Genomic DNA, 23,373 nt, shown 5'->3' with positions numbered 1-23,373 from the left:
CGCCAATGCTGGCTGGAGGTGACTTGGCATGGAGGATGGGCTGGAGTCTGGGGTCAGACAGCGTTTAAAGGCTCCCTAGCGAGGGAGGTGCTCCCTGCTCCTGGGCCCCTGGCGGCAGCCCTACCACTTGGTGGGCTGAGGGAGTGGGAGGGGGAGCGGACCAGGCCTGATGGGTGGGGGCAGCACCATGGGCAGGGAGTTGGTGCCCCTCTCATGCCAGCAGGTATCGAAGATGGGGAAGAGCTTGCCCTGGAAGTCAGCCCAGAACGTGTAGAGCACCCGCAGGTCGTCGCACCGGTCAGCGTCGAAGAAGGTGAGCTCCCCCTGCTCGTAGTGCAGGTAGACCCCGATGCGGTGGGGGTGGCCTGCCACGGGCAGGGGCACCCGCGGGCAGCCGAAAGCCTCGTACACCCGGCCCTCCTTCAGGCCGATCAGCCACACGCCGTGCTCGGGGGACCTGCTCAGCTTGCCCTTGCGGCTGGCCGTGCCCTTGATGACCCCCAGACGCCAGTGGCTCTTGCTGCCCACCACCACCTCCCAGTAGTGGCGGCCGCAGGAGAATCCCTGGCTGGCCAGGACACATGTGCTATAGTCGAAGCGCTCGGGCTGGCTGGCTCTCGGCTGAGGCAGGAGCCCGCATTGGACGACCGTGTTGCCCTTGGACAGCTCCAGGAGCGGGTGGGCCGTAGCCGGGTCCAGCTTGAGAGGCTCCGGGGCTGGGGGAGAGAGCCGAGGGGCAAGCTGTGGAGACCATGCGGAAGGCAGCAGACCCTGGAGAAGAGGCGTTCTGCCTGGCTCCTTTGCGTCCCCTGAGCTCAGGAGGCCCGGAGGCATTGTGGGCTACCCAGTGGGCTGCTCACCGCAGGGCTGGAAGTTCAAAGCCATGAGCTGCCCCTCGGGAGAAAGAGGAGGTGCTCTATTCCCATTTAGTTAGCTTCAGAAACGCACGGAGGCAGTTCTGCCCTGTCCTATGAGTCGGAATGGACTTGATGGCAGTGAGTTTGTTTGGTCTTGGGCTTAGGAGGAGCCGGCAGAGAGCAGCAGGCCCCCAGGCTGCTGGCGGAATGAACCATGTCAAGGGATTCCACCAAACACTGCAGCCTGCCACCAACATGCCCCTGCTCAACTCTCAAGGTCTTCTGGGGGAACTCATCAGCAACCAGCCTTGGTCCGTTGGTGCTCTTGGCAGCCACTCAGAGGACACACCCCACAGCTGACCTACTTGCTCAAACTCAGCTGCAAACCCCTGCCAACCCACCTCGGAGCAACCCTTCCAGACACCCCCTGGGGGCTGATGCAGATGAAGCCCCCCCTCCAGGTCCAGGATGTCCGTGAAGCCTGGCACCAGACCATGCAGCTCTTAGAGCAGTGGTTCTTGACCTTGCTCATGCCACGACCCTGTCATACAGTCCCTCATGTGGTGGTGACCCCCCCCCCAACCAGAACATTATTGTCGTTGCTACTTCATCACTGTCATTTTACTACTGTGATGAATCGGGGAATGTCAATGACCCAGGAGCTGAGCCCAAGTTGGCGGGGTGTGGGTGGGGGTAGGGGTGGTGCTCTGGTTCCATGTTCTCCCCTCGGACTTCTAACCAGCTCCCCCTGGGCAGTCATTCCTGGGGAGGAGGTTGGAGGAAGGGCCTCACCTGGCAGAACTTGGCGGAAGAGTCTTTTCCACACTGTCAACTTGATGTCGGCCTGGTGGAGGCCTGGCTTGAAGGCCACAGGGCTGAACGTACCTTCCAGAGGCCGGGCCTGCTGCAGCTCTGTTCTGGGTGCAACAGGTACAGTGAGGGCAGAGGGAGGCATCCGACCTGCTCATGTGGGCACCCAAACCCAGAGCTCAAAGCATCATTCCCTCGCCCCACACCCCTTCCCAGCATGGGTTCTCAAAGTGCCTGAGTCCAGCAGCAGCAGCCTGCCCACTCTGCACCCCGCCTCCCCCAGGGAATTGGTTAGAAATGCAAATTCTTGGGTCCTACCCCAGACCTACTGCATTAGGGACTGTTAGCTGACGCCCAGGAATCTGGGTTTAGCAAGTCTTTCTGGGCGTACTGGTACAAGCTTGAGATCTGCTGACCTCTACTGGGCAACCCTGGCCATCAGCCATGGCTGACTGACCCAGGAGTGGGTGCCTGCCCCCTACGGAGCCAGGCAGACACCCTGCCCATTCATTTACACCAGTATCTGTGCATGAATGCCCAGTGCTCTGTGTGGTCATCGCTGAGATCGTGCCCAGTATGGCACATGGCTCTCTGGCCATACCCCCATTTTGGAAGGAGTTCTCTGTAATGTTCCAGACAGCTTTAAGGTGAGATGAAGTCTGCACCTTAGCAGTTGATGTGAGCCACGTCACCTCCCTTGTTCCCTCGGGGCCAGGGTCTGCTGAGAGACAGCAGCCACCCCTCCATGAGAGCCATTCCTCTGTGTCCAAGAGCCAGCTCCGGCCGGTGAAGAAGCACGACTCTCGAAGCACATTCAAGATCTTGGCATGGAGTTGTGGCAGCCGAAACCAGAGGCTCCGGAGGCTTTGCCATGGAAACCACGGGACAGAGCAGAGGAGCCAGGTGAGACCAGGGGCCAAAGCAAGGAGACCATGCAGCAGAACAGAGAGGTCACCATATCTAAGAGTCTAAGAGCCTGTGAGGCAGGGCGGTGGGCTGGTTTCCTGGCCCATGTAGGCAGAGAGACCAAGAGATCATGTGGCTGAGTGGCTGAGGACCAGAAAGAAACTTGGCCACTAGCTGAGGAGAGGAGAGGCACCGCGGTGGGACCAACGACTGCATCATCCTGTTTGCCGATCCTGACTTGTCACCTACTAACTCCCTAATAACCCCACCCGCACCCCCGCCATAACTGGGAGTATGGGCTGGGGTTCCAAGTGGTCTTTGCTATGAATGAAGGGGTCGCAATGCAGATGTAGATACAGGGAGAGAAACATTTGGAGTATGAACAGAGTGCAGAAAGGGGGAGGGGGAGGCACATCTGAGCCCAGGGATGTCGGCTATGGCCCCCCGGCACCGTTTCCCCCATACTTCCCCATCTGCTCTGGCTCAGAGAGGTCAGGCAGCTTGCCTCTGTCACCCAGCCAGGAGGAGCTGGAAACTGGAGTGCGGAGTGTTTGTGGTCCCTGAAGGCAGGGACTTGACTTTGATCTCCCGATCTCCCAGGCTCCGTGCAGAGCCAGACGTGGGCAGCTACTCCAAAGCACTGACTAAGCCAAATTAAGGAACTCAGGGACTGGGGGGAGGGGGTCTCCCTTGGAGCCTGCGATGCTCCCGAGGAGGCCCTCACCTGGTTGCCAAGGCGTGGTACTTCTGTAAGACAAGAGGGATGGGGGAGGCCAAGGGGGAGGGTGGTTAGGCAGGAGGACACCCTGGGGTCCCGAGGGCCCAAGCCGGGGCCATTCCCTTGCCCACTCACTCGAATGAACTCCTGATCACTCCCACCGCTACACTGTTCCAGCACCTGCTCCGCCTGGGCCAGCCGCTCCCGAGTGCCCTGGGCCTGCTCCAGCTGCATGTTCAGGGAGGCCACGAGACCTCGGGTGTGGCCTTCCACCCTCGCCAGGCAGCCGGCCTTCTCCTCGTCCACCAGGTGGTGCAGCTCCTGGAACTCTCGGCGGATCACCCAGCTGAACACGTCGGACTCATTCTGGAGCGGGCAGGGGCCAGTCACAGCCGGACCTGTGCAGGCTCTGGCACCTGACTCCCAGGCAGGCTAGGTGGGCTGATTCAGTGCTCACTATACCTGGGAGCCCTAAGTATGGCAGGGAGATGTGGTCCAGGGAGGGAGTGATGGCAGACCCCCATTCGCACGTCAGACAGCAGGGCTCACTCTGAAATGTGTAGCTAAAACCCCAAACCAAACTCACTGCCATCGAGTGGATGCCGACTCATAGCCACCCTATAGGACAGGGTAGAACTGCCCCTGTGGGTTTCCGACACTGTAACTCTTTACAGAAATAGAGAGAAAGCCCAGTCTTTCTCCCGGGGAGCAGCTGGTGGTTTTGAACGGCCAACCTTGCAGATTGCAGAAACAACGAGTAACCGCTGTAACACGTGTGGTGAAGGACATGTTTTATCCCGGAGCTCCATGATGGATAAAAACCTAACATTTGAGAGATCCTCTGCTTTGGAGCGAGCCAGTCTAGGGCTTCCTGTGGGGCTGGAGTTGTGCCTCCCTCACATGGAGTCACACACACACACACACACACACACACACACACTCAAGGGTGATAAAGGCTGATAAAGCTCAGCGTGCATGAGGCCCTGCTCCTCCGCCACCTTCAGCGCCCACAGCCTCCACCCTCTCCCGCCCCGCCTTGACCTCTTGTGCAGACAAGTAGAAAGTGGCCAGGGTCTTCAGGGCCTGCACAGGCCTGGGCCCCATGGGACTGGAAGGGCCCCACCACCAACCCGCTCACAGCTGTGAAGGTCGAGCAAACACGGGTACCCGGGGAACGGGCAGAGCCAGTCCCAGGGGCTTTGGGTTGTTTACCTCTGGGGCTCAGATTCTGGGTTATCTCAGTCTCAAGGGCAGGAAGGACGAAAGTTGGCTTGGAGCCAGTCCTGACAGCGAATTTGAATTCTCCCAGTAGGGTTTTCACTTTCCCAGGCCACCCAGGAATGCCTTGAATTCAGGCTCTCTGTTCGTCTAGTAGGGCTGCTCACAGCAAGGTCGGTAGTTTGAAACCACCAGCTGCCCCGAAGAAGAAAAGGCGGGGCTTTCTGTTCCTACAAAGAGTTACTGTCTTGGTAACCCACCGGGGCATTTCAAACCTGTCCTATAGGGTGGCTTGGAGTTGGCATTGACTCAATGGCAGTGGGTACGGGACTCTTGGTGGTGTCGTGGGTTATGGGATGGACTGCTCACCACAAGGTCAGCAGTTCAAAACCACCAGCCGCTCTAATGGAGAAAGATGAGGCTTGCTGCTCCTGTGCAGATTTGCAGCCTTGGAAACCCACGGGAGCAGTTCTACTCTGTCCTCTAGGGGCTCTCAAGTACTCATATGGGGAAGCCCTGGTGCTGCTAGCCCCATGGTCAGCAGTTCAAAACCACCAGCTGCTCCTTGGGAGAAAGATGAGGCTTTGTCTCCCCTTCAAGAGTTACAGTCTCCGAACCCCACAGGGACTGCTCTCCTCTTTCCTATGGGGTCGCTGAGTCGACACCGCCTCACGGGCAGTGCATTTGGTGTTTTGAGTTTGTAGGCGGCGTGGGTTTGGGTGAAGGGGAAAAAAGGTCAGGACCCCTACAGACAGCAAAGGTGCTTGGTCCCCAGGGAGTGGGTGGAGAGGGCTCACTCACGACAATCCGGGTCCTGTTGTTCACTAGCTTGGCAATATGTTCATCCACCATCTTCTGCTCCTGCTTGAGGTCTGAGATGAGAGCCGAGAGCTCCTCCTGCAGGCACAGGGCCATGAGTGTGAGTGGCTGCCCCGGAGCTCACTCAGTTCGGGGGGCCTAGCCCTTCCCAGTGGCCACAGCACTGTGCTCCCCAGGGAAGGCAGCGCAGGGGGCCAAGCTATCCAGGGGCCCATCGCACCAAGGGATTGATGGTAAACATGACCAAGCCCAGGGAAGCTCTCGATGTCCACCTCCTCCGTGACATGAGAGGGATGTCAAACACGGGTTGGGCTATGACAAAGTAATCACCATACAAGAGTCATGACACCAACACTTCTTACATGGAATGCTGCCAGTCAGGCACCTGCTAGGTTGTCTAGTCAACTCATGCCACCCAAGAGGTCCAGCCTTAATGGGCATCTGGTCAATAGTCATTGCCAAAAGGTGGGCCCCAGGACAGGCTCATTCCAGGGCACATGGTATATTCTGTGGTGCAGGGCAAACCTGGTGACTCCTCATTCCTCAGGTCGCAACCCCGCAGGTTTAGGCCTCACCTGGATTCCGGGACCTCTTGAGGCTGAAGTCCGCTCCCTTCTCCTGGATTGCCCTGGACCCAAATTGGACATTGCCTTAGGGGTTCCCACCAAGACCGCCTGCAGACCTGCCCTTCCAAGTGACCAGAGACCTTTTGTTTGTACCCTGCGAGTGTACGGACACTTTAGCTGGGATAGTTCCCAATGATTCCGTGAGCTTTCAGAAGGGAACTGAAAAACTTAGGGGTAAGTAGACCTAAGAGTCCTGGCTGTGGGTCCTAAGGCCCTCAGAACATCTCCCACTGGCCCAAGAAGATCAAGGCTGATTATGGCCTTTCCAATCAAGGTACATTAACTTTGTCACAGAGAGAGATAACAGGATTATAGAAAGAAATAGCCCAGGATCCCAATAAATCCAAACTCAATGCCATCGAGTCGGTTTCGAGTGGGTCAGGGAAGCACTGCCCTTGTGGATTTCTGCGACGGTGACTCTATAGGAGGAGAAAGCCCCCTGTTTCTCTCATAGCGGCTGGTGGATTTGAACTGCTGGCCTTTCAGTTAGCTGCCCAATGTGTAACCTACTGCGCCACCTGGGGGTTCTCAAGATCCCCCACAGATAGGAGCAAACAGCAAAGCCTGGAAGGGATGCGACAGAGAAACGTAATATGGGGGCACCACAGGAAAGAGCCCTGGGGCCCCAGAAACCCAAAGTCCAAGTGGGGACCCACAGTGGGGCCCGGCTTCTTGGTTGGCAGGGGTGAGGCACAGGAACCTTCGCTCCTGCAGTCCTCCCCAACAAAGCTCAGTCTCAGGTCCATCCCCCCCCCCCACCCCGCAGCTGGCTTCTTCCTGCCACCCTCCCCCAGCGCTGCCTCTCCGAGGTAATCGGTTCTGACTGTACTCCTGAGAAAGAATGCTGCTCAGCCCAGATCAGACATCTTTCCCCACGGGAACGTGTCCTTCCGTTGTTCTGTCTCCGTGATTTCTAGGGGACCACACATAGCCGGCTTCCCTACCACTTCTGTCTCCCCACCTCCCCTGCCCCCTGCCCCTGCTCCTTTGGGTCCCCAGCAGTGTCTCCCTTTACCATCCCACAGTCTCTCCAGGATTGGCCATCCATTTCCACGCAGACCTAGATTATGCCAAAGTCCTTGTCATCAATCCCTCACGGCTTCCAGACTGTCCGCTAGATACCGTCTCATGACTGTCCCGTGGACACCTCACCCTCCACCTGCCCACTCTGAGCCTCCCCGCTCCCATGTTCCTTCCCAGTGTCTGTGCAAAAGGACCTGTCTTTCCTCTGTCCTCACCTGCACCCCCATATTTTTCCTTCCTACCTGCAAATGGTCCCTGGGAGTCCCTAGGTGGTGCAAATGGTTAATGTGCTCAGATGCTACCTGAAAGGTTGGAGGTTCAAGTCCACTGAGAGGCCCCTCGGGAGAAAGGCCTGGAGATCTACTTCTGAACCAGCAGTCTTGGAACCCCCTGGAGCACCGGTCTATACTGACACACACACGAGGGCTTCAAGAGTTGGAATCAGCTCAGTGGAAGCTATTTTTCTGTTTGTTTTTGCTTTTAATTATCCCCGTAGTCTGCCCCAGCTCTCCTTCTTACTCGGTTCCTGAAGCCCTCCCATTTTCTACCCCGTCTCGGTCTCACCTGCCCTCAGATTCGCTGGAATGATTTCTCATTCCTAGCGTGTGCCCTGCTGTTTGCCTCCTGGTCTTTTGCACCTGATATCTTTACACTAGGAGCCCTGGTGGCATAGTGGGCTATGCGTTAAGTTGCCGACTGTAAGGTCAGCGGTTCAAACTCACCCAATGCAGCAGGAGGAATTGCGCTGTCTGCTGGAGGGGCAGGGTCCTGTGAGTGGAAATCAACTCAATGGCACTGAGTTTGGTTTGGGCTGTTCTTGTGGTCTGCAGACCAGCTGGATCATAGAGGCAGGAGTTCATTGCTTGAGCTAATATGAGCCAATACACTTCAGAGTGCTTACTCTGGCATTCAGTGGGTAACAAAACAAAGTCCTTGCCTTGATGACCCTACCTGAGTGACAGGGGGTGGGGACAGGCACTCTAGAAACAAACAAGAGCGACACAGGAAAGTAAACCAGAAGGAGCTAACTGGTACCCGGGGCTCTCCAGCAGGTGTGTTACTAGAATCCCCAACATCTGGCTCTAGTAGCAGCTTAACCTTCAATGGATAGATGGATGGTTAGTTGGATGGTTGGATTGTTGGATGGATAGATGGATGGTTGGCTGGCTGATTAGCGGGATAGTGGATGGATAGATGGATGGATGAATAGTTGGATAGATGGTTGGGTGGATGGATGGTTGGATGGATAGATGAATGGATGAATAGTTGGATAGATGGATGGTTGGCTGGATGGCTAGTTGGATGGATGGATGGTTGGCTGACTGGCTAGTTGGATGGATGGATAGAGGGATAGATGGAGGGATAGATTAATAGTTGGATAGATGGATAGTTGGCTGGCTGGCTGGATGTTGGATGAATGTATGGGTGGATGGATGGATCGTTGGATAGATGGATGGTTGGTTGGCTAGATAGATGGGTGAATAGTTGGGTGGATGGATGGATAGTTGGGTGGATGGATGGATAGTTGGGTGGATAGATGAATGGATAGATGGATGGTTGGCTGGCTGACTGGATAGATGGTTGGATAGATGGGTGGATGATTGGATAGATGGTTGATAGATGGATAGTTGGATGGATAAGTTAATGGATGGATAGTTGGATAGATGGATGGATAGTTGGGTGGATAGATGAATGGATGAATAATTGGTTGGATAGATGGGTGGATGATTGGATAGATGGTTGATAGATGGACAGTTGGATGGATAAGTGAATGGATGAATAGTTGGATAGATGGATGGTTGGCTGGCTGGCTAGTTGGATGGATGGGTGCCTCCAAAAGGTCTGCTCCAGGGCAGGGCTGGAAGGAAACAGAATTTTCCTGCCTCATAACCCTGTTTTGCCCCGGGTGAGAGTCCCAAACAGAGTGCCCACATCCTGGGCTCTACAATTCATAGACCCTGACCCTGCTCCCCCGGGGTCCCTTCCGCCTTCCCACCTTCATGCGGCTGTGGACAGTGGAGACAGGAGTGATGCGATGATGCTGGTGGGAGCCCAGGAGGCCACAGAGGCCACAGATGAGCTCCTGGTCCTTCTCGCAGAAGAGACTGAGTGGGTTCCGGTGGTGGGTGCAGACTTGGGGCTCCGGGTTTCTGGGAAGGTGCAGGGCTTCAATCACCCAGGCCAGGGAAACGTTTGGCGGAGAGCTGCTGCCGTCCACCAACTTCCGACACACAGGGCAGTGCAGCTCCACGTCCAGGTGGCTGGACAGGGTGTCCAAGCAGCCCTTACAGTAGGAGTGACCACACTGCAGCACCTGGGGCTCCTTGAAGACCTCCAGGCAGACGGGGCACCGAAGGCGGTCCTCCAGCTCAGGCACACTCACCTGCCACGCCATGCACCTGCTGAGCACAGCAGGAGGACTGTCCCCTCCACTCCACTGCCCAGGGCTCTGCCCACCCCACCCCTAGGATGGAAGCATGCCAGTCTAGGATTGGAGTCCTAATCCACAGAGCCTTTGGGCCTCAGTTTCCCCAGGTGTAAAGCAGGGCATGTCAATGAGAAAAAGAGAGTCATTCTGGGTCAAAATTTAAATTTGGTGGTAACCCTGAAAGGGCCCAATTACAGGGGGATTTGGAGTGTTATTCATGGATGCAAGTTTCTGTCGCAACAGGAGTCCTGCCTCGACAGCACCTTCCACACCCTCCGTCCCACCCCACCCCCCCGCAAACCCAAGCAAAGGCTGTTTCTAGAAGCAACTCTTTGGCCTTCCCACCTTCTAGAACAGTTCCCATCCCTTGGAGCACCGGCTGGGAGGATTCTTATTATAAATCACTGGAGTTTTCCCTTTGAGATTCTGCCATTAGGGATCTGGAACACGTACGATAGAAACCCCGTGTCACTCTGCCTGGCTCCAGAGAGTCCTCCAGGGTCCCACCCCAGCCCCCAAATGATTGACCACGACAGAGAAGAATACCGGGCCTGAGGCTGAAACAGAGGCAGGCAGACACCCGGATGTGGTACTACCTGATTCTCTCACGGTCCACTGAAGTTCTCACCAGACACTCAGACCACCTGCCAGATCAGGGCTGAGGCCGGCAGGCTTGCTTCCTCCCAGGCGGGGCCCGCAGGCTCAGACACCTGGGCACTGCTGCTGGCTGTCCACTCGTCCACCCTGCCTCTGCCTCCTCCTCCTCCTCCTCCTTCTCCTCCCCTTCCCCTTCCCAGCAGCACCCTTGGGTTCTCAAGGTCACCCAGAATCAGGTGGAAACCGTACCACATCACGGGACCTGGGAGGCAGCTTCTGCTCAGCCAGTTCTGATAACGGCAAAGTCCAGGCGCTTGCTTTGACCAGGTATGGTCTGGAGGGGTGGCTCCCTGGCAGTGTGAATGTCCTGCACACCCCCAAGAGGAAAGGGCAAGTACGAGGATGGAATGCTGTCTCAATCTGTCTTTGTTTTGCTTAGAATGTTGGTCTTTTTATTCGTTTATTTGGAGTTTTAAAAATGGATCTATCACAGAACAGCCAGAATGCTCCCCAGGAGGCACTTTGGACATGTTCTCAGGAGAGACCAGGCCCAGGAGAAGGGCGTCATGTTCAGGAAAGCAGAGGGGTAGACAAGGGGTAAACAAGAAAGGAGGGCCCCCAACAAGATGGACAGACACAAGGGCTGCCCCAGTGGGCTCCAACAGAAGAACAACTGTGAGGATGCATAGGACCAGGCAGTGTTTCCCTCTGGTGGTGTCGTGGTTATGCATTGGGCTTTGAGCCACATGGTCAGCAGTTCAAGACAACCAGCATCTTTGAGGGAGAAGGACTGGGCTTTCTACTCCTGTAAATAGTTACAGTCTCAGAAACCTGTGCGGGGGGCGGTCACTGTGAGTCAGTATTGACTTGATGGCAGTGAGATTTTTTTTATAAATCATTTTATTGGAGGCTCATACAGCTCTTATCACAATCCAGACATCCATCCGTTGCGTCAAGCATATCTGTGCATTTGTTACCATCATTATTTTCAAAACATGTTCTTTCTACTTGAGTCTTTGGTATCAGCTAGTTTTTCCCCCTCCCTCCCTCATGAACCCTTGATAATTTATAAGTTATTTTTTTTCATGTCTTACACTGACTGCTCTCTCCGTCCCCCACTTTTCTGCCGGCCAGCAGTGAGTTTCGTGTTGTTAATGCGACCAAGACAAGTGTTTTCCCATGGAAACTTGTCTGTAGCCATCCAATGATTGGAGACAAGTTCAAGCATGCTTTGTGTATTTATGAACGGAATCCCAGCAGCGATGCTGTTTCTGTCTGCCTCGGGGGTGGGTGGGGACTGGTCAGAAAAGACAAGAGTGGAAGAGGCTCTTCAGAGTCGGCCTGAGCCCCTGTCTCCCAGGGAGATGGAGTCTCTACCCCAACAGAATGCAAGGCCAATGTCTGGGGTAGGCGGGTACAAAAAACCCAAAGTCACTGCCACTGAGTCACTGCCAATGCATGGTTTTGAACTGCCCATCTTGTAGATCTCAGTCCAGTGCGTGACCTGGAGGGCTCCTAGGCAGGTAGAAGCATATTTTGTTTATTAATTCAAAAATTTTTTTTAAAAAACCAAGTCACGGCCATAGAGTCGATGCTGACTCATCACACCCTAGCGGACAGGGTGGAACGGCCCCAGTGGGTTCCTGAGACTGTCACTCTTTACGGGAGTAGGAGGCCCCATCTTCCTCCCAAGGAGCGGCTAGTGGTTTCAAACTGCTGACTTTGAGGATCGAAGCCCAACTCGCAGCCAGTACAGGACTCCACTTCAATAAAGGTAGCGTGAAAATCTGCTAGGAATGGATCCCCAAGCTGGGTTTTAGGGTGACAGCAGCAAACAAGAGCAAGGTCCCCGTGCACCTGCAATGTCTATCGAATAGTGAGTGGGTGGTGGTGCTTGGTCAGAAATACTTCACCAGCACGGTATTGTCGGGTAATGGGTGATGGTGAAGAGGAGGGTGAGGAAGGCTCACCGTGTGAAGGGTCCCTTTAGAAAGGGGCTGGGCAACGTCTCCGAGAAGAAGGCAGGTGATCTGAAGCCTGAAGGGCCACAAAGACACCGGCAACTGGAGCCTCTGCGGTCCAAGCAAGAGGCTAGCAAGTGTGAAGGCCCTGGAGTTGGAAAGAGCCTGGGATTTTTGAGAGGAAAACCGGGTAACAGTATAGAGACGTAGAGGACACCAGGAAACTGGGGGATCGATTCTGGTGTTGGACCACAGCTGGTGTTGAGGACTGCCGAACCTATTCTGATACCTGCCCCAGGTGTCTGAATAGACCTGCCCGGAGGGTCTTCTTGACTTGACTCCTCATGGAGCTGGATCACCAGGCCTTTCTCCAGCCGAGCTGCTGGGATGGGGTGGACACATGTCTTTTATGATGTAAGGCCATTTATATAAAATGTATGGATTGTTCAGCAAAGAGAAATTGGCAAGATCTACACCAATGGCAAGAAAACAAAGATCCCTACAACTGGACCAATGGGGAACATCACGGTAAATGGAGAGAAAATGGAAATGTCAAGGGTTCTGTTGGATCCACAGTCAATGCTCGTGGAAGCAGCAGTCAAGAGATCAAACGATGCACTGTACTGGTTAAATCTGCTGCATGATATCTCTTTACACAATTGATATATGTATGGATTGGGATAAGAGTTGTATGAGTCCCTAATAAAATGTTTAAAAAATTTTTTAAATGATGATGGCAACATATATGTTCAGATATGCTTGATACAATTAATGTATGGAATATTATGAAATGATTTAAGACAACAAAAACATGAAAAAGAAAAAAAATCTATTTAAAGGAGTTCTCAACCTGTGGGTCGTGACCCCTTGGGGGGGGGCGTTGAACAACCCTCTCACAGGGGTCGTCACCCAATTCATAACAGTAGCAAAATGACAGTGGTGAAGTAGCAATTAAAATCATTTTATGATTGGGGGGTCACCACTACATGAGGAAACTGTATGAAAGGGTCACGGCATTAGGAAGGTTGAGAACCACTACTTTAAAGTATTGAAAAGAAAGGATGTTACTTTGAGGACTAAGCTGTCCCTGACCCGATCCATGGTACTTTCAATCGCCTCATCTGTTTATTATGAATGTTGGACATTGAATAAGGAAGATGGAAGATGAGTTGATGCACCCCAATTGTGCTAGAGGAGAACATTCAAAGTACCATGGACTGCTGAAAGGTAAATATATGTCTTGGGGGAGGTCTGGGCAGAGTGTCCCTTAGGGCAAGACTTTGTCTTACACACTTAGGACATATTGTCAGGAGGCACCAGGCCCTGGGGAAGGACATCCTGAAAAAGCGGGAAGGCCCTCCATGAGACAGGGTGACACTGTCTGCAGCAATGGGCTCAGAGGACCAATTGTGAGCATGGCGAGGGACAGGGCAGTGCCAATTTCAGAATGGACTAGTTGGCACCAAGCACGATGAGAAACTAGAACAAATGTGAAAGGGAGATCAAATGATCAGGTATCACATGTAGCTACGATGTTGAGACGGCCCCCTGTGACCAGAAGAAACAGCTGTAACAGGAAGTTACGGGGGCGCGGGAAGGGCGGTGCGCTTGTTTTAAGGCAGGAGACTTGAAAAGGCTTGTACAGCCGGGAAGAAAGGCTCTGATCCAGAAGGCGGGCCCAAAGGGGTCCAGTCCTTGAGCAGGTCATGAGGGACGGAGCCAAGGACCCACAGGTGGGGAGGGTGAGCACCCGCCATCATCTTCCTTCGCAGCTGCAGGGCGCAGGTGTGGCAGGTCTTGTGACTTTGCAGACGCGGAGAAGGCCGCTTGACCTTGAACTCGTCCGGAAGATAATGGAGAAGTGCTGTGTTAGAGGGCCGGACCCAAGTGGAAGTGGGTGGTCCGGGCGCCTGCTCCTCCCCAGCGTGCCCCCAACGTGCTGTATCCGCCCCCCACGACCAACGTCACGTGTCTGGCGTGCCACGCCCACCCGCCGGGAGGGCGCCCCACCTCGCTAGCACGCAGACGCTGTGCCACGTGACCCTCGTTCCGCGCACCTCCCCCGCGCACGTCCCGGGCCACGTGCGCTCCCGGCTGCCCGCTCGAGGGTTGGTGGCGGCGGTTGGAGCTGCGCCATGAGCGCGTCTTCGCGGCCCCTGAGCCGCATGCCGCCGTTGGAAGAGGTCGCCTGGGTACAGACGGCGCTGGGCCCCGGCTTCGCCGGGGGGCGCAGCGGGGAGAAGCCAAGGACTCGCGCCCAGCCCACCGCCGACGTGGGCGGGCAGCGCCCGGGACCTGGGATCCCTGGAAGGGGCTGTGGCCCCCGGCCCAGTGAGGGTGCAGGCCCAGGGGAGCCCGTGCGATTGCGGCAACGCCAGTGCAGCCGGCCCGGAATGGCGCTGGGCTCGGGGGACCCCGAGGGCCCATTTTCTGCTCTCCCCAAGTCTCCCTACCAGAGGCTAAGCCAGAGGATGCTGGACATCTCCGGGGACCGCGGCGTGCTGAAGGATGTCCTCCGAGAGGGCACTGGGGACCTGGTGGCGCCCGACGCCTCCGTCTTAGGTGGGCCTGGGCGCTGCGGAGAGCGAGTCCACTGTGCCATTCATTGCACTTTGCTGTGGAGGGAGGGGCGGTTGGGGGGAACCCGCCACCAACCCTCTGTGGCCGCGGTCCTCCACCACCTCCCTCCTGCCGCGACCCTTTAATACAGTCCTCATGTGGTGGGGACCCCCAACCAGAAAATTATTTTCGTTGCTACTTCATCACTGTCATTTTGCTACTGTGATGAATCGGGCGACCCCTGGGAAAGGGTAGTTCGAGGGTTGTGACCCCACAGGTTGAGAACTGCAACTCTGTGGTATTTTATAGGCCAGCAAGCGCTTGGTTTGAATTTGGATTTTTAGGAGAAAAACTAGCCTCCCCCCCTTTACCCTGGACCTGAGGCCACCCTGCCCAATTCAAGCTCCAAGCAGCTGGCCAAGCCCTGTACATCTGAGCCCCAAATGGGGCAGGTCTCCCAGAATGCCGAGAAAGGATAATTTCTATAGGGGGGTGGGGATGGGGGTAGGAGAGAGAGAGATGAAAATATAAAGGAAATGTGATTTTAGAGACACGGGGATCTCTAATGGCCTTTCTTGGCACTGAGTGGCTCTCCTCTTTCCTAGTGAAATACTCCGGCTATCTGGAGCACATGGACAAGCCTTTCGATTCTAATTGCTTTAGGAAAACGCCTCGCCTCATGAAACTGGGAGAGGGTAAGTTCAGATCCCCACTGCCATGAGCCAACCCGAGACGAGACATTGACGGGAGCTGGAGCCTTGTCTCTCCCGCGTTGCTGCTGTTGGGTTTGAACTGCCGGCCTTGTGTTTAGCGGCCCAGCACGATGCCATCCCCCCTTCCCTAAACCCATGGCCTTCCAGGCCTTTCTGACTCAGAGCCAACCTCTAGGACAGGGTAGAGCTACCCTGGTGAGTTTCTGAGACTGTAAACACCGCGCCCCCCCCCTCACTTTTTTTTTTGAAGACTTTATTTATGAGAGTAGAAAACCTCGTTTCTTGATGAACGGGCTGGGTTTTGAACCGCTGACTTGGCAGGCAGTAACCCGACTCGTAACCACTGTGCTGCCACCAGGGCTCCCCAGCTCCTTAAATTCAGAGCAGGAGCTGGCAAGGAAGGGCTTGCTTGGAGCAGCAGAGCACAGCGAATGCCCTGGGCCTGCGCGACTCCTGCCCAGTGCTCAGACCCTCCACGTTGGTTTTCCTGAGGTGGGCGGGGTGGCCCTGCGCTCCACAGTCTCCTGTGAGCACAGCCAGGTGTTTGGGAGAAGGTTGATCAGGCAATGTTTTCTTTGCAGCTTGACCTAACCACGAGCTGTGTTTCTTTGTCCCGTGTACTAAGCAAACACCTGTGGAATGCTAGCTCCACGTGGTGCCCAGCGAGGAGAGAGGTAGCCGTGCTCAGCTGACTGTGGGGCGCAGCTGACTGGGACACTTCGACCCTTGTGGACCTCACGGTGTGGTGGGGGAGGTGGGCATGCATGCAGACGGCTGATTCGCTAAAGCTGAGTAACGCGGCAGGAAGCCGTGAGGTAGGAGTGTTTGATGAAGGCATAGTAAATTGCACCTGGAGGCATTCGGGAAGGCTGTAGAAAAGGGGCCACTGGAAAGATAAATGTTTCACTCAGGGTAGAAGCTGGGGTTTGGAGCCCCGATGGCATTGTGGATGCATGTCGGGCTACAAGCTGCCAGGTTAGCAGTTTGGATCCACCCACCGCTCCTCAGGAGAAAGGGCTTTCTGCACCTAGAAACAGTGACAGCCTCAGAAACTCACAGGGGCAGGTCTACCCCGTGCTGTAGGGCAGGCGTCCTCAAACTATGGCCCGTGGGCCACATGTGGCCCACCAAGGACATTTATCCAGCCCACTGGATGTTTTTGCCCTGTTTGTTTTGTTTTGTTTCACTTCAAATTAAGATGTGCAGTGTGCATAGGAATTTGTTTATAGTTGGTTTTTTTTAAAAAACTACAGTCTGGCCCTCCATCGGTCTGAGGGACAGTGAACTGGCCCCCTTGTTTAAAAGCTTGAGGACCTCTGCTGTAGGGTCTCTCTTGAGTTGGCATGACCCGATGGCAGGGAGTGTGGTTTGGAGGACCTGGGGGCGGGGTGAGGAGGGAGACATGGCAGGAAGAAAGGACTGCACGGACAAAGACGCACAGACACCAGACTCACTGCCAATGAGGACATGCCGGCTCAGCAACCCTGTTGGGCAGTGCAGACCTGCCCCCGTGGGTGTCTTGAGACTGGTAGCCTCATCGTTCTCCCTCAGAGCAGATGGTGGGTTTGAACCGATGACCTTATGGTTGCAGCCTAACGGGTAACCCACGGTGCCCCCAGAGCTCCTGAACAAAGACTAGAGACCAGAAGACTGCAGGTCCCTGGTCGTGCACTCTGTTGGTTAAGCACGCTGTGGGTGAGATCAGTGGTTCAAACCCACCAGCTGCTCCTCGGTGAAAGATGAGGCTCTCTGCTGACGAAAAGATGTACAGCCTCAACCAGTCCAGGGGTACTGTGGGTCATGTGGTTCTGGTTGGGTATGACTAGATCGAGAGCCCTGGTGGTGTAGCGGTGGTGAGCTCGGCTGCTAGCCACAAGGTGAAATGTCAGGGGTTGGTTGACGCCACTTGCTGCTCCAAGGGAGAAGAGGCTGCGTGAAGGAGACGCATGGGGGGCGCTCTGCCTTTGGGGTCCCGCTGTGAGTCGGCATCAGCTCCGTGGCAGTGGGTTTGGGGTTTGCGGGAAGCTGGAGTTTGGGTGGGGTGAGGGTTGGGTGGGGGGATGGCAGTACAGTGAGCAGGGGCTCCATAAAGCAGGGTTGGTGCTAGTTCGAGTAGAGTTGGTGTTAGTTCAGGGAGAGTCTCGTGTAACAAAGAGCTTTATATACAAGAACAATTGAATGTTGAAACAACCCAGCCCAGTCCAGATCAAGTCTGTAAGTTCAACGTTAGCCCATATGTCTGTCTATAAAGTTCTCTTCAGACTCACAAAATGCATTCAATGACACTGAATTCAGAAAGATCACAGGTCAGTAGGTTGGAAGTCTTGTAGATCCAGTGGCGTTGTAAGCATCTCAGTGCTGGCAGGGGTCTCCATGTGGCTTCTCCAGGTCCCGGGTTCTGGCTGCATCAGGGTAGGTCCATGTGGCTTCTCCTCAGGCATGAGAGTCTTGAGTCTTGTCAGTAGAGGGTCTCCAAGAGAGTGGAGGGAGAGAGAAAGAGCGAGAGTCTCTTGCCTCCAAGGAGGAAATACCAGAGTTCTCCCAGAATCCTCAGGGGAAGGCCATGCCCACAGAGGGCTTTGACAGACTAGACCTCCACCCCTTCACTCTTTATCTTCTCAAATTCCACACCGACACCAGATGATGTAACTACCACAGTTGGATTACCCCGTGGGGTGGTCTGGACTTGGGGCCGGAGGGATGGATACAATTGGGACAGGAGCCTGGGTGAGCAGTGACCCCGTTTTCTGGTCCCCTCTCCAGATATCACGCTGTGGGGCATGGAGCTGGGCCTCCTGACCATGCGCCGTGGGGAGCTGGCCAGGTTTCTGTTCAAGCCGACCTACGCCTACGGGGTGCTGGGCTGCCCGCCCCTGATCCCCCCGAACACCACCGTCCTCTTCGAGATTGAGCTGCTCGACTTCCTGGACTCGGCTGAGTCCGACTCGTTCTTCGCCCTCACAGCCGTAAGTCCCGGGCCGCCCTCTGGTGCCACGCCAAGTGAGCGATGTGCTGCCCAGAGTCAGTGTCAGTGAGGTGGGCACCACTTAGAGCAGCCCTGCAGGACCCGGCGGAGCTGCCCCCTGTGGGCTCTGAGAGAGTTACTCTTCATGAGAGTGGAAAGTCGTCTCTCTCCCGAGGAGCGGCTGGTGATTTCGAACTACTGACCTTGCAGTTAGCTGCCCAGTGCATAGCCACTACGTCACCAGGGCTCCCTGGGAATGACCCCACTTCATTCTGGAGCACAGGCTTCACAGTATGGGCGTCTCATCTCCAGGGACACCCTGAAAAGAGGAAGGGGGGCCCAAGAATCTCCGGTAACTGTGGGGTGAGGGGGCAGATTTCCCCCTGAATGGAGGCCTGGTTGCCTCTGCATCGGCGATTGGCACTGCTTGGCTCTCCGTCCCCGTCCTGCGGAGCCCCTGTGTCTGAGCAGAGGGTGTGCAGTGGGGTGGGGCAAGGACTTGAACTCAGCCTTTTGGTTCGTGCCCTTGTGTTTAAGCACTGTGCCACCAGGGCTCCGGAGACGTGGTGACTAGAGGGGCTGGCTGTGCCTGGTGACTGAGGGCTAAGGCGTTTCAGCTCCCGGGATGCCTGCTCTCCCCATGCTCCCCGTGGGAACCGAGCAGCTACCCGGCTACTACTATGTGGTGAGAGGCCATTTGAGGCACCCCAGCCAGCAGACTGTCTGTCTGTCCAGGTGTCAAACAGCCGAGTGCAAAAGTCCCCACAGGACCCGAGTCAACCTCAGGGAAGCCCCTCAGCGTGGTGGGTGCGAAAAGCCAGGCCCGCCGGGCCTCCCCCCAATTCCTCAGCTTCAGAATGAGAGCTCTTTCCTGACACCTGACTGGGAACGGTTTGTCACTGGGCGAAACAGAAACCCAACCAAACGAGACCCACTGCCGTCCAGTGGATCGGGCTCATGGAAGTAACCCCTCCAGGTTCCAAGGACGCCTCCTCCCCCCACGGGGCAGCTGGTCGGTTCACAGTGCCGGCCTTGCCTGCAGCCGCCCAGCCCATAGCCCAGCTCCTTCCATAACCGTCCACAACCAGAGCAGTGTGTAGCTCAGCGGTTCTCATCATGTGGGTCGTGACCCCTTTGGGGGTCGAATGACCCTTTCACAGGGGTCGCCTAAGACGATCAGAAAACACATCTTTCCCTTGGTCATAGGAACTGAGACACCGCTCCTTTGTCTGTCTCCAGGCGGGTCCGCCCACTTGCAGATACGACCACCTACGAGGACCCGGTGTGAAGACTGTTCCCCAGGCTACACCCTGCTTCCAGACAAAATGTCATTGATTTGTCATTAGAAAGAAATATTTCACAATATAGAATTATATCTTGTTTTTGTGATTCATCACTATGCTTTATGTTCAATTTGTAACAATGAGAATGCATCCTGCCTATCAGATACATGACAATTCACAACAGTAGCAAAGTTACAGTAATTAAGTAGCAAAATGATGTTCTGGTTGGGGGTCACCAGCACACGAGGAGCTGTATGGCAGGGTCAAGGCGTGAGGAAGGTTGGGAACCGCTGGGCTAGCTGGAAGAAGAGACGTCAGCTCTGTGCCTGTACGACGCTCAGGAAAAGCCCAGTGAAAATCTCAGCTGTGGTGGGCTTGGCCTGGTCTTCAGGGGTGGGGTGGGGGCGGTGGGTGGAGATTATCTCGCGTGATTTCTGGATGCAGGAAACATTCCTCTTCCCATTGAACAACAGTGACGCCTGAAGCCATCCACTGCCAGATAACAAGTCTTGATTATAAAACCATGGGAATAAAGTTATGGTATTGACCAGACAGAGAACTGGGGGAATGTGTCTGGGAGTGACCCCCTCCCTACCCCATAAACATGCATTATGGGATTTCTGACAAAGGGGACTCCACAGTACAGTGGGGGAAGGGACTCTGCTGAGCCAGCCGGGGAGCCATGTGGGGCAACTGCTGCCGACAGCATCTTTCTGGGAGGGCAGGAGAGTTTCCCCTTGGGAGAGCCCAGGACGTCCGACCATCTGGATTCTTCCCAGGGCCGCCTGCAGTGCCTCCCCATCACTGGTCTGGCTGCGTGTCCTGCCACGTCGCTGTCAGAAATCTTACCACCATTTAAGGGGGGGGGGGGCGGGATCGTCACAGACGGTCTTGATGCGTAGCCAGGCTAGCGCGTCCTGGCCTTAAAGGCCAGCAGGACCTGGGCAAAGCATGGCGTGCCTGTTAGAGAAAGGAGGGCTGCGGGCCCCACGTGGCGTGTGGGCGTGTGTGTGTGGGCGTGTGTGTGTGTTTTGTGTGTGTGTGTGTGTGTGTGTGTGTGTGTGTTTTCTCAGAGAAGGATAGGAAGGTCCTAGGGAGGTGTCTAGTCTGTGGAAGGGAGCAGGGACAGCGCCCTGCCTGCCCTGGCTGCTGAGGGCTCTGCAAGGGCAGGGACAGCGCCTGGCACACCAGGCAGCCGACCCTCATGCTCACGGGCATGAACACCCCCCCCTAGGGGGTTGGGCGCTGGGGCTCCTGGTGTCCTGACTGAGTCTCCTTGTCTCTGGTCCTCAGGAGCAGCAAGACCAATTTCCGCTCCAGAAGGTCCTGAAGGTGGCCACCACGGAGCGAGAGTTTGGCAACTACCTCTTCCGCCAGAGCCGTTTCTACGACGCCAAAGCCAGATACAAACGGGTAAGCGCGAGTCTGGCCTTCCAGAGACCCTGCCCCGCCTCCTCTTAGGAAAGGACAAACTCCTCGTGACAAAGGGACAATGACGCGGGCAGAGGACACCAGGAGGCTCTGGGCACCTGGTGTGCCCTAAAGAGCCCCTGCTGGTGCTGTGGGCTGGCTGTCAGGTTGGCAGTTCAAATCTCCCCCCAGCCCCTGTGGGGAAGAAAGAGGCTGTTGGCTTCTGTGAAGATTTAGAGTCTCAGACCCTGCCTGGAGTCCATGTGAGCTGGAACCAACCCGGTCGGTGGCAGTGGGTGCGTTGGGAGTTGATAGCGTCCCATGTTTTCGTCTGGGTGCCGGCTGTCGGGGTGTGTCCAGGTGTGACGGTGCGCTGAGCCACATGCTTCTTTCTTGTACGGATCCATGTGTGTGTACACTTCAGTAACGGATCTTGAAGTGGCAGTTTTGAAGATTCCCATTGCAGTGTGAGGACGAGACCCTCTCCCAGCTGGTTTCTCGCCCCTTCTGCGTCTCAGTTCACGCCCCTAGAACAGTGGGGACGCATGGCTCCCTTGGAGGGCTGGCTCGGCTTCTGGTCACAACCTGGCCGCTTCTGCAGGCTGTTCTGACTGCAGCCCCTGGCCGTCTTTGGTCACTCATTCATTCAGCAGTGCTCGGGGAGCGCTTTATCGCGAGGAGCCTCGTGCGTGGCGTAGCGGTTACCCGGTGGGCTGCTAACTGCAAGGTCAGCAGCTCAGAACCACCAGCCGCTCTGCTCCCGTAAAGAGTTAGTCTCTGCAGTGGGTAAAGGAGAAAGCGTTGGTGCTTCAGTGGGCATTGCGTTTATGTCAACGGTGGTGGAATAATGTGGAAAGGAGTGTCAATGATTGTACAACACGAAGCGAATAACCATGGCACTGAATTGTACATGGAGAGCTTGTGGGATTGGAGAATGTCTTACATTTTTGCCACAATTTTAAAAAGTTACGTGACTAACAATGAGTTATTCACAAGGAGGAAAATGTTGTTGAGTTGATTGTCATGACTAATTGTACATCTCTTCTTGATTGACTTACTGAGTTGTACAGCTTGTGGACGAAGTGCCGAAAAACTTTAAAAGACTGGGAGTGGGTCTCAGGGCCTCCCGGGGCCGTTCTACCCTGCCGGTCGGGTCGCCGGGAGTCGGCATCGAGTCCCTGGCAGTGAATTTGGTTTTGTGCTTGTTTCTGCATGCTAGACCCCTGCACACCACGCCCCAGACACACGGTGCCTTTCTGCCGAGGCCACGACCCTCCCTGACACATGCCCCGGTCCTTCCCCTCCGCTTGCACCTTCCAGCCAGCATGCAGGGAAGCGTTCTCTGCCAGCCCCGTGGACACCGTCCAGGCTGTGCCTAAGAAGGAGAAACTAATGCACCTGCCACAAGAGTGACCATTTAGTGGGACCCTCCCCGGAGGGGGGTGCTGCATAGCCCACGACCACGATCTGATTGCACAACTGGTCATTGGCCCCCAAAGAAGCCCCCGCCCTTCCTGGTCATCACTGGCCATGCCCCTCTGACCCCCTGGCAACCACAAATCTCCTTTCTGTATCTGTGGGTTCCCTGTGATAAAATCCTCAGGACGAGGGAGCCCCAGAAAGTTGGGAGCACAGGCCACGATCCTTCCGGCCCCTCTCCCCACAAGTTCTCTGTGGTCCCCACAGATGCGGCCACCTGTGGCCGCCTCCCTCCACACCATCTCGTTTTCACAGTGCCTGTGGCGTCAGTCGGAAGGCACTTCCTTTGCCAGTGGTCCCCTCGCTGTTTGCTGGCAAAGAGTGTCCTTCTCAGGGACCGGTCCGGGCACCTCTGTCAAAAATCCGTGGCCCGCAAAGGTGTGGGGGGTGTGACGTGAGCCCGTGGGGCTTCTCTGCCGTCTGTGAGATGCCACTCCTCCGGACCCACTGCCTGCCCCTTTCCCAGGCCTTGCTGCTCCTGCGCCGCCGATCAGGGACCCTTGGAGAGCAGCACCTGGTGGAGGCCGACAAGCTGCTGGTGCTGCTTAACTTGTCCTTCACCTACCTGAAGCTGGGGCAGCACCCCCAGGCCCTGCGTTACGGCGAGCAGGCTCTCACCATCAACCAAAAGAATGCCAAGGCCCTGTTCAGGTGTGGCCAGGTGAGTCGGAGGGGAGGGACTTGGGGACCAACACCCAGGAAGAGAGAGCCATGGGGCTCCACTGGGGCCCTGCCCAGAAAGGGGTGGCTTCCTCCAATGTGTCCGTCTGTCCGGCAGGCCTGCCTCCTCATGACGGAGTATGAGAAGGCCCGGGATTTCCTGGTTCGAGCACAGAGGGAGCAGCCCTTTAACCACGATATCAGCAACGAGCTGAAGAAACTGGCCAGGTGCGGCCTCCGTGTGCAGGGGCTGTGGGTCTGGGGCCCCAGCAGGGTGGCGGTGTGGGTTTTGGGGTGGGGCAAGGAGGAGGGTTTCAACTCCAGGAAAGGAGCCCGCAGCG

General features: G+C 55.8%; 2 protein-coding genes across 2 annotated transcripts in view; one reads left to right on the top strand and one right to left on the bottom strand.

The window, feature by feature from the left end:
• Window positions 1-120: 120 nt before the first annotated feature.
• TRIM50 (tripartite motif containing 50) lies at window positions 121-9,372 on the bottom strand. The gene is made up of 6 exons (XM_075528138.1): window positions 8,974-9,372; window positions 5,311-5,406; window positions 3,427-3,657; window positions 3,298-3,320; window positions 1,650-1,774; window positions 121-716 (listed from the first exon to the last, which is right to left on the bottom strand). The coding sequence occupies exons 1-6, from the start codon at window positions 9,370-9,372 to the stop codon at window positions 121-123; spliced, it is 1,470 nt and encodes a 489-aa protein (XP_075384253.1).
• Window positions 9,373-14,098: 4,726 nt separating this feature from the next.
• Window positions 14,099-23,373, top strand: part of FKBP6 (FKBP prolyl isomerase family member 6 (inactive)) — a 29,533-nt gene continuing 20,258 nt past the window's right edge. Inside the window, exons 1-7 of the mRNA XM_075528137.1 lie at window positions 14,099-14,146; window positions 14,408-14,525; window positions 15,128-15,217; window positions 17,999-18,201; window positions 20,777-20,896; window positions 22,839-23,033; window positions 23,151-23,260. Coding sequence (XP_075384252.1) covers window positions 14,099-14,146; window positions 14,408-14,525; window positions 15,128-15,217; window positions 17,999-18,201; window positions 20,777-20,896; window positions 22,839-23,033; window positions 23,151-23,260 — 884 coding nt within the window. The remainder of the gene's footprint in view (window positions 14,147-14,407; window positions 14,526-15,127; window positions 15,218-17,998; window positions 18,202-20,776; window positions 20,897-22,838; window positions 23,034-23,150; window positions 23,261-23,373) is intronic.

Source organism: Tenrec ecaudatus, chromosome 12 (genome assembly GCF_050624435.1).
Source record: "Tenrec ecaudatus isolate mTenEca1 chromosome 12, mTenEca1.hap1, whole genome shotgun sequence".
Lineage (NCBI taxonomy): Eukaryota > Metazoa > Chordata > Mammalia > Afrosoricida > Tenrecidae > Tenrec > Tenrec ecaudatus.
Note: the sequence above shows the minus strand (reverse complement) of the source record. Positions and strands in the feature narration are given on the sequence as shown.

What these genes read in the sequence shown, in the direction of transcription:
- TRIM50 (XM_075528138.1), bottom strand. Translation starts at nt 9,372, where the DNA reads ATGGCGTGGCAGGTGAGTGTGCCTGAGCTGGAGGACCGCCTTCGGTGC. An exon ending in CTGTCCACAGCCGCATGAAG is followed by an intron (nt 5,407 to 8,973) that starts GTGGGAAGGCGG and finishes CTGTGCCTGCAG; the next exon opens with GAGGAGCTCTCGGCTCTCAT. An exon ending in ACAACAGGACCCGGATTGTC is followed by an intron (nt 3,658 to 5,310) that starts GTGAGTGAGCCC and finishes TGCCCGCTCCAG; the next exon opens with AATGAGTCCGACGTGTTCAG.